The following is a 13,936-nucleotide window of genomic DNA, read 5'->3' as shown; positions in this document are numbered from 1 at the left end:
ATGTTTTTGTTTTAATCTCAGGTGTGGGATGTGGGACTGATTCAGGGGGTCCACAGCAGCAGACTATTTGCCTCATGTGGGCTCTGAAAGGAGCCCTTTGCCTGAGAGAATAAATGTCAGAGCCCAGAGAGTGTGGAGAGAAGAGAAAGAACAAGGCTGCTCCTGCTTCCCCCTTGCTGCTCCTGGTTGCTGTTGTGAGACAAGATGATGGAGATCTCCTGAAAGAAGGGTTGGACTGGCTCTAAAGAGCCCAATGACCCTGACCAGCAGGAAGCAGCTAAGAGAACTTGGCCCCCCTCTCCCACTAACCCTTTCTCTCTCCTACCTGGTGCTGGGGTGTTGGAGTGAAGTAGGGAGAAAAAGAAACGTAAATAAAAGTTTTTAAAAGTACACCTAAAATGTGACAGATATCAAGAGTATTACGAAAATTAATAATCAAGAACGTTGTCTGGCCCAGTAGCATAAAGGTCACAGGTAAAGGAAATAGGCATTTAAACAACTAGAAATTAAAAAATCCTAGATCGACTATATATTTACTCCTGTGTTCACAGTTATACCCTGTGAACTATCCTATCTATAATTGGACTTTTAAAACAAATCATTATTTTTTTAATTCTAGTGAGGTTTTTGTTTGTTTGGGTCTAGCCAGCTTGAGTCATCGCTATAACCTCAGGGGGAGTGGCTAACTCTAATTCTAGGAAAGACTGATCTTCAATAGTCAAGCTATCATAGCTCTTATCTGCTGACTCCCAGCCAGATCTGTTTTATTATATTGGTAGTAACTCCGATTTAGTTTGGGAAAGTAAATAGGAAGCCACATTGTAAAAGAAGTTACATAACAATATACTAGTCCTATAAAATTTCTTTTAATAAGATTGTGTTTCATGTACCAAATATTAATAACAGCGACAGAAGGAATTATATTTGTTAGAAATCATAATTTTAATTGGAGGATGTAACAATAATAAAATGCTTGCCTAGCATGTGTGAGGTCCCTTAGTTCAATCTTAAGCCCTAACTCCATTCCCCCCCCCCAAAAAAAAAAAGTCAGGATGTTAAAGTCCTTGTAGCCATAGCTAAATTTTTTACTTTTATGACAGAATGGAAATGAGACTCTGTAAGAAGTTACTGCAGTTTTGTCTATTTTATTAGCAAATATATTGCCATTATAAAAACCCAGCTTACTGGACGGTAGAATACCTTACTCATTTAATGAAGAAACCTCAGCACTTAAGGTATAAAACATCATGGATGTCGTATTAGAGGTTGACGTCTTTTGTATCAATGAATGGAGAGTTAACTAAGTCTCTGAGCATGTCTAGCTGGAGTAAACAGAGGCAAAGTTACTTTGGCCAGCATCCGAGCATATTATAGGGCCTTCTACAATGTTTAATTGATTGGACCAGTTAATTTTTTTAATCAAAAAGTTTATCTCTTCTGGCTTTAATAAGTCCTGTGCAAAGACAAGTGCCCTTATCCATGGAGCCAGCTCTCCAGCCACACACTTGAATCTTTTAAACATGAAAACTAGATCTGAGTAAGGTGGTGGTTCCAGGTAAACAATCATCACCAAAACCAAATAATCGAAAAAGACGAATGACTGTGGATTCACTAAAACCAAGATCAACACTACTTTATTACTTAGTTATATGCCAAGTGAAATACTCAATATCATAATTTCTGAAAATACCTAATTATAAAAGGATTTAAGAAACAAAGAGAGCAATGTTGCTTGAGATACAGGGCTGTCGGTGGACTTGATCATGAGTATTACCCAGCGTTTCTGAAGCCCACACAGATGTACTTTAGATGAAGTACATATGTTTCATCTGAGAAATGTGAACCAAAAATTCATTGTGTCTAGTCTTGTCGAGGTTAGAGGTGCCTGGATACATTTTCTCTCCTCCCTTCAGAATGAAGTCTTTGGCGGATGTCCTCTTTTCCTTCCAGTTGATGAATCATCTGGTGACTCATTTCCTTCTTCCCCGAGGAAGGCTCTGTAACTAATTTTGGAGTTTTGGTTATGATAGTCAAAGGTTCTGCATAGTAGTATATGCTTTTCTCTCATAGAGATGCTTCATTTACTTTTTACTTATTTTTTTTTATAGGATGTCAAGTACCTTAAACACTTTTCGTTAGTTCCTTGAGAGTTTTGTACCTACTTTGATAATGTTCAATCTTCACCCCAACTCTTCCCCAGCCCCTCCTTCCCTATCCAACATTTTCAGATCCCCTGCAAGACCAGTTTGTACTGCCTAAATTTCTTGGATATATGGCCTACTCTCCAGGGGTACACTATTAGAGAACACTGTCTCTTTCTCTCCCGGTAGCTAACAATTGCCAATAGGTTCACGGCTGGAGGCAGTTTGTATGTCCAAATCCCCTCTCCACGGTGGGATTTGGCCTGGATCGGGTCTTCACACCTTGTGTGGCTGTTATCGCCACCTCTCTGAGCTCATACGCAGCTGCCCTCGTGTGTCCAGAAGACACCGTTTGCCTTGAGTCCTCCCCCACCTGTGGCTTTTATTCTTCCCACCTTATCTTCTGAAATGTTTCCTAAGCTGTGGGAATGGGGGTGGTATACATGTGCTCTTTAGAGCGGAGGATTCTTTGGTCTTTTTCTCAGAGCCCTGGCCAGATGCGGGTCTCCTTCGTCAGCGTGTAAACAGAAGCTTTTCACTGAGCAGTGTGGGCCTTCCAAACCAAATACACACTTCTGCAAATCCAACGCTAACACCACAAGCCAGAAAAATACTTGAGACACTGTCTTGATCTTTAAGAGACTTCTGGCATAAATCATAAAATGTAAAGCCACGTGTATTTCTTAAGAACTCTACTAAGGCTGTTTAATGCTGCTGGTGTGTATATTTTTAAGGGATTACCACTTAGCACTTGATAATCGTTTTGGTTGCTAATCCCTGGGGAAGACTAATTCTACCTCTCTCAGCAATTGTTAATTGTTCTTCGTCTAGGCTAGGGCCCCAGGAGATTTCCCAAATTCATGTTTGTATGTCAACTGGTGTCACTGTTTAGGTCTTGTCTAGACAGCCGTTTGTTGAGACCAAATGCTTGTTTTATAGGAGAGATGATGTTTTCCAAAATGGGTAAATCTTAGGAGAAACTCAAAACCTTAGTTAATTTTTAACAATTTATTGGTGCTATTTTTTAATCTACTAGGCCAAATTTCATGAATTTAAATACTTGTCTGTTAATGACTCCCATGATCACTATGTAGTTCAGTAGGAATGCCCCAAGTTACTGTCTAGGCAGTGAGTTGGAGTAACTTCAAAAATGGTTGTTGGGCTTAAATGTTTATTATTAGCCCTAAGGTGGGGTATTGTGCAACCCCACCTGGTTCAGGAAGAGGAAGGAGGACGACACTATGATGGGTTACCTGGTGCAGACATGGGCCTGAAGGAAGGACTCCACTAATGGCATAGAAAGGCCCAGGCGAAGAGTACAAGCAAGGGCCCTGGGATTCTGTATGGAAGGTAGAACAGAGGAGGAGGATTAAGGTGGGTGGCATTGGATGGGGGCTGGGAGATGGATGGCGAGGATATTGGGACAGTGTAGGTGGAATATCTGCTCCACCCAAGGTAAATAAGGCAATTATAAATCTAACAGGTGTCTGTCTTATGATTTGTGATAGTGGGTTAGATAATAGCACTGTGATAATCTTAGGGCTGATAATAAACATTATAAAAAGCACAACAGCCATTTTTTTAAATTACTACAACAGCAGTGGCTATCTAACAAGCAAAGAGGCTTTGTCCAGTCGAAAAATAAAAAACATAAAAAGAAAATCACAGGTTTTGAATGTCTCATTTAGTAAAAGGATTAAACACAGTCCTTGATTTTCTTTTTCATTTTCTATGCAGCATTCTGCCTGCATGTGTGCCTGCACACCAGAACAGCACAGCAGATCTCTCTGTAGATGGTTGTGAGCCACCATGTGGTTGCTGGGAATTGAACTCACAATCTCTGGAAGAGCAAATAGTGCTCTTAACTACTGAGCCATACCTCCAGACCATCAGTCCTTGATTTTCAAAGCCATTTTTGGTAAATATTAGTATCAGTAGATCCATACTTAAGAAACCTTATCATTGCAAACAGAATCAAGCATTAGTTTATCTCAGGTCATTGAATTTTGACCTTAAAATTTTAATAAACTTTATGTTATACTTAATTTAGTTATAGTCATATTCACTTTAAGTTTTATTTTTCACAGTCTTTCTACAATATAATTCAGTCTTCTGAAATTACTCTCTCATTCATTTTCATTGTGGAGCAATCTTTGTCTTACCATAAAGTCCTTTCTAAACCAAAGCATTTTTCAACCTTTTGATCAAAAACATCTTACCTATAACCATTATATCTCCTTTTCTAATGTAATAGCTTTGTACTTATCCCATCTTATTGTTTAAAATAAAGTTTAGAGAACAATTTTGAATCCAATCATTTTCAATAAAAACCCAGGACTCCATCTAAAACATACGTGGTCTCTTAGCTAGCTTCAGCTATCAACTTGACACAGCCAGAGTCACTTAGGAACTCAGTTATTGCCTCCATCAGACTGGCCTTTGGAAGTGTCTGGAGGTTTTTTCAAATTGGCAGTATGATGCAGGAGGGCCCAGACTAGTGTGGGGAGTGCCACCAGGGGGCTGGGGGGCCTGAGCTGCTTAAGAAACAGCTGAGCAAGCTAGCGAGCCACTATCCCCCATAGTTTCTGCTTCAGTTCCTGCCTTGAGTTGCTGCCTTGGCTTCACTCAATGATAGACCCTAACCGATAGCCAAAGAAATGTGTTCTTCCTTAGGTGTTTATCATAATCAGCAGAGAATCTAGGATAGAAACTGGCCCAATTAAAGCAGGCTGCTCATTTATCTCAAAGCCTAGAACTTTGGTTTTGCATGCAAAAATACTAATCTTGGGTTATTAACTGTTTCTCACTGAGAGAACTATAAAACCAAGTTATTGTTGGTTAGTGATCCCCATTTCCCCTAACACTGGGGAGTTGAAAGTTTGTAACTATCACACAGAAAGCTGAAAGCTGCTGCAGGTTGCGTGGTACTTGATCTTCCCATGCGTCCTCCTTTCTAGAAACATCGTTTCTCCTGAACAATCCCAAGCCTCCATGTGTGCTATCGTGGGGATATGTGTTTTGGACGAGAGTTAATGCTCTGCCTTGGGAATTAAGATGCTCAGATTTTACCCTGAGACTATTTTTTTTTCTGTGTGTCTCAATTACAGATGGGGGTGTGCTCAAGACACGTGGTGCTCAAACCCTTACATGCGTCTTTCTGGACATGCCAGTTCCTTCCGATTCAGCAACAGGGGGTGCTAGCTGAACAAAGGGGGAAACCTCTGTCGGAGGTCTCAGGCGTCATCTGACAGTGCTCTCGGCTTCTGTGTTGTGAAAGCTGGGGTCTGCTAAATTAATATATTCCAAAGGAAACTAGTGCTGTTTCTACAGCCCACATTTTTTACCTCATGGTCACAAAGCAGCTAGGTCATGTACAGAGACCAACAGCAAACTACCACTAAATGAATGGCTTTTTCTTATTTGGTTTTTTTGAGACAGGGTTTTTCTGAGTATCCTTGGCTGTTCTGGACTCACTTTGTAGACCAGGCTGGCCTCAAACTCACAGTGATCTACCTGCTTCTGCCTCCTTGAGTGCTGGGATTAAATGTGTGCTAAAAATGGCCCCAAATAATTACTCTCTGAACTTGAAATTATGCTTGAAGTTCTAATGAGTTAATCCGTAGAAGGTTCAGTATCAAGGGGCAGCTTCCTTCTGGGAAGTCTGGGTGACAAAAGGGTATTGGCCATCACTGACAGAGCGTGTCACGGGGTGAGACTCGGGCTGCACCAAGGAAGTCTTAAACAATAGAAAGGAGTCGGGTGTGGGCAGAGCAGAAGGTAAATGTTGAGGCAAAGTTGTTCAAGAGTGGCAGACACTCAGGGAAAGCATGGCTGACAGGTTTGAGTGGGGGATGGAAAGCCTTGACCTGAGGGGTCTGACTGGCTGTGGGAGGCTGTCCAGGTGAAGGGCAGAATGGAATCTGAAGAGGTTCTCTCAGGCACACACGTTTTTCGCTTAAAGGCTGTCTACAAGCAGGCTACCTCAGGTAGTAGTTCAGAAGCTTAAAAACGCTGTCCTAAGGTGAGGCACGGTGTGAGGCTCTGGTGTACCCGTAGCTTGCAGGACACCAGCCCACCATCAGGAACTTCCTAGTGTTCCGATGATGATGTGCTCTTCTGGACATGATGCCAGAACCCGGAGCAGCTGTCACTCCTGAAAGACCCTCATGTTGGGCTCATGTTCCCCCGAGGCCCAGGTATAAAGTTAAAGTTGCTGGGTGGGGCTCCTCCATGGTTGTGGCCTATGCTGTTGGAACCCATCAAATAACTCAGGGTTCATCAAGGTGAACTTGAGTGGACCCAGTTTTTTGGTGTGCTGTTGCCCTATCTGAGGTGAATGGATCGACTTCAGGGAAAAAGTCATAAAACAGGTTAGCGCCCTGGCAGTATGTCAGTGAAAGCTGGACAGACATTGCTAGACTCCCTAGGAAGGAAAAGGAAATGGAACCCTTGTGTGTGAGAGCTCTTAAAAGTGTGAACAGGACTGAAGATACAGCTTAGACATCAGAACACATGTCCAGCATACACAGAACTCTGGGTTCAAGCCCTAGTACTACAAAAATCAGGTGTGATGGCACACACCTGTGTGTAGAGGCAGGAGGACGGGAAATTGAGGTCATTCTATGCTGTATATGCAATTTCATATATATAATTTACAAAAATATGGAGTGCTGGCAAGATGGTTCAGTGAGTAGAGATATTTGCTGCCAAGCCTGATGACCAGGGTTCAATCCCTGGGATTCCATACAGTGGAAGAAGAAAAACATGGTCTGCAAGTTGTCTTCTGTCCTCTACTTATGTTTTATGATATGTGCACACACGCACAACACACACACACACACACACACACACACAGCGGGGGTTGGGGGAGAACATTAAAATTTGAAATAGTCAAGTATAGCTGCACACACCTGTAATCCCAGCACTCAGGAGGCAGAGGCAGGTGGATCTCTGTGAGTTCAAGGCCAGCCTGGTCTACAAAGTGAGTCCAGGACAGCCAGGGCTACACAGAGAAACCCTGTCTTGAAAAACAAAGAAAAAAAATGTAAGCAAGTTTTAGAGTCAGTGATGAAAAAACTGAAGGTGGTACTCAGAAATTAAATGTTGGGCTGTGGCTGTGTTAGCTCAGTGGTAGAGCGCTTGCCTAGCACACACAGGCCCCAAGTTCACTATTCAGTAGAGCAAAATAAAATCTTCAGAGAATTATTCTGATGCATAAAGATGGGGGAAATGAGTGTGATGAGGTGAGTAAATGGATGGAGAGAATTCATAGGCTTAGGCTGTAGGACAGGCGTAGGAGTCCCTGCCCAGGAGGTGGCTGACGGAGCCGTAAGAGCAGAGCGCATTCTAAGAGAAGCAGATGAGAGTCAATGAAAGCTCCAGAATCAAAGCAGCCAGGAGAGGGAAAGGACTTTGCAACGACACACGTAAGACAGGGCACCGCCAGGGCTAGACAGATGGCTCCGAGGTTAAGAGCACTGGCTGCTCTTCCAGAGGTCCTGAGTTCAATTCCCAGCACCCACATGGTGGCTCACAGCCATCTGTAATGAGATCTGGTGCCCTCTTCTGGCGTGAAGGACACTGTATACATACTAAACAAATAAATCTTAAAAAAAAAAGAAAAAAAGAAATGACACCACCAACTATGCCCAAGGCCTACCAGGCCATTCTGTCTGAAAGCAGTGCTTAGGTTTTGCGTGTGCGTGTGGGCAGGTGATCCGAACTCTGGACGCTCCTGTCTGGGCGCCCTTACTCTGTGGATTGCCTGAACACTCCACAAATGAATCAAGTGTCTCCCGTGTGCCAGGCACTGCTCCGGCCACAGTGAACGCAGCAGTAAGCAAAAGGGTTAAACTCTGTCTCGGTGCTTCCATTCCAGTCTGCAGGAGCAGGTGAGACAGACAAAAGCAAAAAGGAGAAGAGAACGACAGGGCAGGCAGCGAGGAACGACGGTCTTGCGTTTGATACAGAATGGCTGGTTTAATGCGCACACACAAGGTATGTCAACCAGGTGTGTCCACACCTCAGGAGCTGTCAACCCAAAGGGATGTGTGCCCGTGTTCAGGAGACTGAGACAGTAACACGACTAGTAAGTTTGAGCAACAACAGGAAGAGTCAGCCTACCTGAACAGTCTTCCGGTCTCCTGAGAATTGTTCCTAAGAGGGGCTGCTGACATCACCCAGTTGGTGGAGTGCTTGCCCAGCGTGCGTGAGGCCCTGCGTTTGGTCCCCAGTTCCTCTGTCATCCCAGCATCCATGTGCTGGGATATGAGAGACCCTATCTCAAAACCCAAACAGAGGCGTGTTCCTCAGCTTCCAGCCCAGGGTGAGGCTGAGCAAGCCTGAGCTGGGCAGGAGGCAGAGGAAGGAGGAAGAGGCTGCCCCAGGACAGTCTGAGCAGAGAGGAAACCACATGCTCTCCTTGGCTTACGGCTTTACTGTTTAAATCGGATAAATAGACGCTCGGTGGGGTATCTCAGAGACCTGCTTCTCCTCTCACTCTCTTCAGCTTCTCTCCCAGGTCGCTCCTGTTTCCTTGTGATACTTTTCTTTCTGCCTCTTTCTCTGACTCCCTCCCACCAGCCTGTGCCCCTCCGGTTTGCTTTGCTTGTGTCACTGCTCATCTGGGCTTGCTTCTCTGAGTCGCTCTTCTCCAGGACCCAGGCTTTCGGAGAGCGCATCCCAGTCAGGCTGCTGTTCCGCAGGCGCAGGTGGAGAGAGAGGCAGACGGGTGAGGAGGCTCCAGTCAGTGCTGTGTTAACTCTGGCTTGCTCCTTGTGGCAGCTTCCTCCTCCCCTCTGTCCAGATAGAGCCCCCCGAAACTGACTGCTGAAGAGAAGTGCTGGTGCAGCTGCATAAACTATCCCCAACAGGAAAGGAGGCATCATATATTTCCCTGTGAGTGCCGGAGAAAAAAGCTGTCAGTGTCACATTGGTTAGCTGAGAAACTCTTCCGAGAATGCATAAGGACAGTAACGGCCCTTTTCTGTGGCGCTCTGTCTCCCCACCAGGGGCTTTTAGAAACTGCAGACAACTCGAAACCACATAGATGTCATTTCATGCACACACACACACACACACACACATACACACACACACAAAAGTTTAATTCCTAGGCACTGTATATTATCCACATGCTTAATAAATAAACCAAGCAATTTTGTTCTACCAAAAGTTACGTGACTGCGGCTTCTCTCTCAAATATTGACTCTCCACTTCACTTTTGGACTGTATTCGGTTGAGGCCAACTGAAACATTAGGAAGTGAAGCTGCAGAGGGGGCACTTGTTCTTATTTACATTCTAATTTTAATGTATTTATTGGGGGGGCTCTGTGCATGAGTGCCAGTGTCTGTGGAGGCCAGAGGTGTCAGATCTGGAGCTGGAGTTGGAGTTATGGGTAGCTGCGAAGCTCCTCCAGTGAGTGCTAAGAACCAAATTCAGGCCTCTGCAAGAGCACTATGCATTCCTATCTGCAGAACACTTACATTTAACGCTTTTCAGTTATTTATAAATGGTCTCCTGGAAGAGTTAGTATTCCACTGATAATACCTACCTTTTCTAATACGTGTATTTGTTGTGTGTTTGTGTGCTGTATGTAGATCATGAAAGTAGAAAAGAGATCACGGGACAGCAAGAGGACATCCTGAGGAGAGGAAACACAGGGCAATGGAAAGCAGGCGACAGGACAGGAGGACGGAAGACAGTTTGGAAAGAGAAGAGGGGCAGTGGGCTATAATGACATCTGCTTATGGAACACTGCAGGGCCTGGCTGCGAAGTGGCCGGGTCACAGTCATGAAGCTGTGTGTGAGGAGTGAGTATTGCTAACTGGAAACAAGGAAAATGCCAGAGTGAAACCATAGCTCTGTATGTTCACACTTCAAGTCTACCTTAACAGCGTTTCCGAGTTAGGAAACAGGGACTCACCTTCTTTAGGACTCTATGAGACAGTGCTTGGAAGGTGCTCCGCAGTGCTTGGTGAACGAGCTACCATAGATGGGAACCTTGGAGAATGGCAAGAGAAAGGCTGGCACCCCTCACCCTGCAGTCTGGGGCCTTCTCCCCTGGGTGCCCCTCCACCATCAGGGAGGAAGACACCCAAGAGCTCCAGGGAAGGAGAAGGGAGGGAAGATTCTACCCCTACGCCTCCCCACAGAGCAGGAAGGAAAGGCTCTAGTTCCGAGACCAGCAGCTTGACACTGTCCTTTGGGGCCCCTGCCTGTAGGCCTTTGGAATCCCCAGAGGACTCTAGGGCTGGTCCTGATTCAGAGCTCGAACTTGCCTGCCCCATGGAGGCCACCAGAAGGACCCCGTCAAAACCATACCTCCAGATAGGGACAGTGTGGCCTGCTGCAGGCAGCCAGGGTGCCGAGGAGCGAGAGTGGCTGCGGCCCAGAGGGGTTCTCTCTCTCCCACTCTCCGCTGGTCAGCGTGTGCCTCCAGCTGAGATCTCGGGTGCAGGGGACGCTGCTCTCACAGGGAGTCGCTCTCCCTAGTTAAGAAAAGGAATGTGTTCGCACTCTGGCTCACAGAACGCTCTGGAAGCTATCAGCCAATACTCGTCGGGAGAGAAAGCATTAGACTCCAGGCATGTCACTTACACACACTCTTGTTCCTTTTATCATTGGTGGCAAGTCTGTAAGGCAACTCTCCCACAATCCCCGTTTTACAGGTAAGGACTCTGAGGCCCACGGAGGCTGACTGACTCACGAATGGCCACATTACAGCCAGGCAGAGTCAATATGCAAAGCCGACCAGCCTGGCTCCAGAGCCCACGTTCTTAAGTACTACATCATGTTGAGCAAAACAGCCTCAGCGAACGGAGAGAAACATGGCAGTCGGCCAGGTTAACTGAGTGAGTCTCCCCACGGACACTCAGTCAACTAACCTGACAAAGGCCTTGAAGGCAGAGGAGCGAAGCCAGAGCCTATTCTAGACCCTTTGCCCCTGGCTCTCCGAAATGTAACCAAAACCTTGGAGTCAGTTTTGGGGTATTAGAGATGCCTGGTTTCCTAAGCCCAAGTGTAAGGGACATTTTGACAAAACCAAGGGTCAGCTTGTGTACCTGCGAATGGGGGCACACAGGTGTGGTCTTTGGGCCTCTGGCTGTCTAGACTGAGTCTCTACCCCTGTCGCTCTCCTCCCTGCCCCGTCCCCTCCACAGCATGGTGCTGAGCTCTTGTGCAGCCAAGGCTGACCTCGAGTGCCTCCCAGGGGCTAGGATTGCAGGCATGCCCCCCAGTGTCTCCTGAGTGCCCGAGTTCCTGTGTGTCCATCTGTTCCTGTGTGGCGTAGCGACAGGGACCGGAGGCATCTGATCTCCCCTGGTTCCCCTGGAGTTGGTAGCCGTGAGCTACCCAAAGTGGCTACTAGGAACCAAACAGATGCTGGGGAATATGCAGTCTTAAACACTGGCGATCTCTTCAGCCCCATGGGCTCTGGAGCTCAAACTCAGTTCCTCATTCTTGCAAGGCAAAGACTTTACTCCCCAGCTGTACCCTCCCCTCTTTTCTATCCTGAAGTTCCAATCGAGGGCTGATGGTGTGGTTCAATAGGCGAGAGAAAGAAAACGGGGTCCAGAGAGCATCCCAATGTGGCTCATTAAAATCAGCCTAAGAATGTCCCAATGTCAGATGTCCTGAAATGCTTTTTGGTGTAAAGGATCTTACTATGTAGCCCAGGTTATCCTGTAACTTGCTATATAGACCAAGCTGGTCTCAAACTTGAGGTGTTTCTCCCAACTCAGCTTTCCAAGTACTGCACCACCACACCTGGATGGATACCCTAAAATTTAAATCTTTTCTCTCCAGTCCCAGCAGTCATTAGAAACATTCTGGAATGTTCTGTTTTCCTTATCCCTAACCCCAAGAAATATTTTGAAGTGTGTGCATTTGTGAATGTGCTTGAATGTTACATAAACAGCAAAATTAGTTGTCATGTGAGAAGGCGGTCATAGATCTGGGGGAAGCGAGTTCTGCTCACCTGACAGGACTCATGGGCTGGCAGCGCTGAGCACAGCCTTCGCTCTGGCACATCCTTCCTGCCCACTAAATGTTAGTGTATCCTGCACTTCCATTTTTACAGAGTATATTAAAACATTCAGATTTAGGGCGTCTCTTGAAAAAAAAGAAACAATCAAGACTTTCTGACCATGCTATGCTATGTGCTAGCGTGACAGCAATGACCTGACAATGCTATGCTATGTGCTAGCGTGACAGCAATGACCTGACAATGCTATGCTATGTGCTAACATGACAGCTCTGACCTGACAGTGCTAGCCCATGCGCTGGCATGGCAGCATTTAATTAAAGCTGTCACTGAAACAGCTGTTGTGCCCCCGTCTGCTCCACTCCCTGTTGTCTTCTTAGTGTTGAACACAGGGGTTCGGTCGCCAGCATTGCTGCTTTTTAGGTTTCCTGATGTTCCACGGGCATGACTATTTTGCCTGCATGTATGACTGCACCACAAGCCTGCCTGGTGTGCATGGAGGCAGAAGAGGGTGTCGGATTCCCCAGACCTGGAGTTACATTTATTTGTAAGCTGCCTGGGAGCTGGGAATTGAACCTGGGTCCTCAGCAAGAGCATCTCTCCACCATCCAACAGTTGTTTTAACTACCATGGGTCAGCCACTCCTTTTGCCCATGTACCCTCAGACCTTTATCCATTTATCCCTCCTATGGACTTAGGCATTTGTAAAAAGCTCTGATTTGGATCCTGGATCCTAGATCCTAGTATCAAACAACTCCATCTACATTTCTAAATCCATCATAATGCAGCCGTCTCTCCTGAGCCAGTATGGAGAATTCATTTGTCAATGGTCTTAGGTCCAGATAGTTACTGAATTCCCATGGTGTACCCAGGGCTGTGCTTGCTGCTTTAGATGACTTAGAGTCATGGATGCAATTTAACATTCATTAAGAAATAAGCTTTAATCCTGTGAGAGAACCAGAGGCTGCATGAGAGGGAGGAAAGCGGAGTCCTGGGGGGAGTGTGTGGTACAAGGTTAGGACAGGCGGGTCTAGAGCTCCTCAGGGAAGGAAGTGGGTGGTGGGCGACTAACCAATGAGGAGGCACAGCTGAAATTTGGCTCCACATCTGTCGCTCTGAGGCAGCAAGCGTGTGAGCAGGTGAGACAGGAAAGATGGGGAAGCTGACAAAGGACTCACAGTTTTCCACAGGGCCTCGTCTGCTCTGTCTCTCCTGACCCTAGCATCTACGCCTTAGACACTAACCTCCTTGGACCAACAACCTAAAAAGCATATACCTCTGGCCCCCCAGCGTGAACTTTGAATGCTGTCTAGAAAGGAGTTTCTGTAAGTTATAATCAGGGGACTCTACCCGCCTTGAGAGAAGGCAGTGTACAAAGAGAGCCTCCAGTGAATGCTTTCGAAGAAGTCAGTGAGTCAGCAAACGGCTACTGCAGATATCAGGGCAAAAGGACTGGCTAGGGTCATTCTGTGGAACTGGAAAGGACTATAGAAACACCTCAAAGAAATGGATGGTTGGGCTTAGTGACAAATGGTTTTTGGTGGTCAAAACGCCTGGAGAGATGACGGCTACGCATGGAGATGCTATGGTACTCCTTAATGGTATCCAGAAGGTCGGAGGGGTGCCATGGGGAGCTGAGTGCCCACCCTCACAGCTGTTCCTGCCCGGCATGTGAGCCTCCACCCTTCCTTACCTGAGGTCTTCTTCTTGATCTTCACCATTTCGAAACTCCTGGAACTCCAGGCATTTCAGGGTCAAGGAAACAAAGATCAAAAGTTAAGGGAGAAGAACACTGAGCTCATTTTTTTG

General features: G+C 46.1%; 1 protein-coding gene across 4 annotated transcripts in view; it reads right to left on the bottom strand.

Moving 5' to 3' along the window:
• Nucleotides 1-962: 962 nt before the first annotated feature.
• The window catches only part of Garin1b (golgi associated RAB2 interactor 1B), a 29,549-nt gene continuing 16,575 nt past the window's right edge, over nucleotides 963-13,936 (bottom strand). For 2 of the 4 annotated variants that reach the window (XM_060373844.1, XM_060373846.1), the window contains 5 exons: nucleotides 13,821-13,864; nucleotides 10,465-10,631; nucleotides 10,067-10,143; nucleotides 8,265-9,036; nucleotides 964-2,003 (listed from right to left, as the gene is read on the bottom strand). In XM_060373844.1, the coding sequence (XP_060229827.1) occupies nucleotides 10,072-10,143; nucleotides 10,465-10,631; nucleotides 13,821-13,864 (283 nt within the window). In that variant the 3' untranslated portion in view covers nucleotides 964-2,003; nucleotides 8,265-9,036; nucleotides 10,067-10,071. Of the gene's footprint in view, nucleotides 2,004-3,394; nucleotides 3,481-8,264; nucleotides 9,037-10,066; nucleotides 10,144-10,464; nucleotides 10,632-13,820; nucleotides 13,865-13,936 lie in introns of all 4 variants that reach the window. The other 2 variants (XM_060373845.1, XM_021661873.2) reach the window with 2 other exon arrangements.

The sequence above is a fragment of the Meriones unguiculatus genome, chromosome 21, assembly GCF_030254825.1.
Source record: "Meriones unguiculatus strain TT.TT164.6M chromosome 21, Bangor_MerUng_6.1, whole genome shotgun sequence".
In the NCBI taxonomy this organism is placed as follows: Eukaryota; Metazoa; Chordata; class Mammalia; order Rodentia; family Muridae; genus Meriones; species Meriones unguiculatus.
This window is presented reverse-complemented; position numbering and strand designations above follow the sequence as displayed.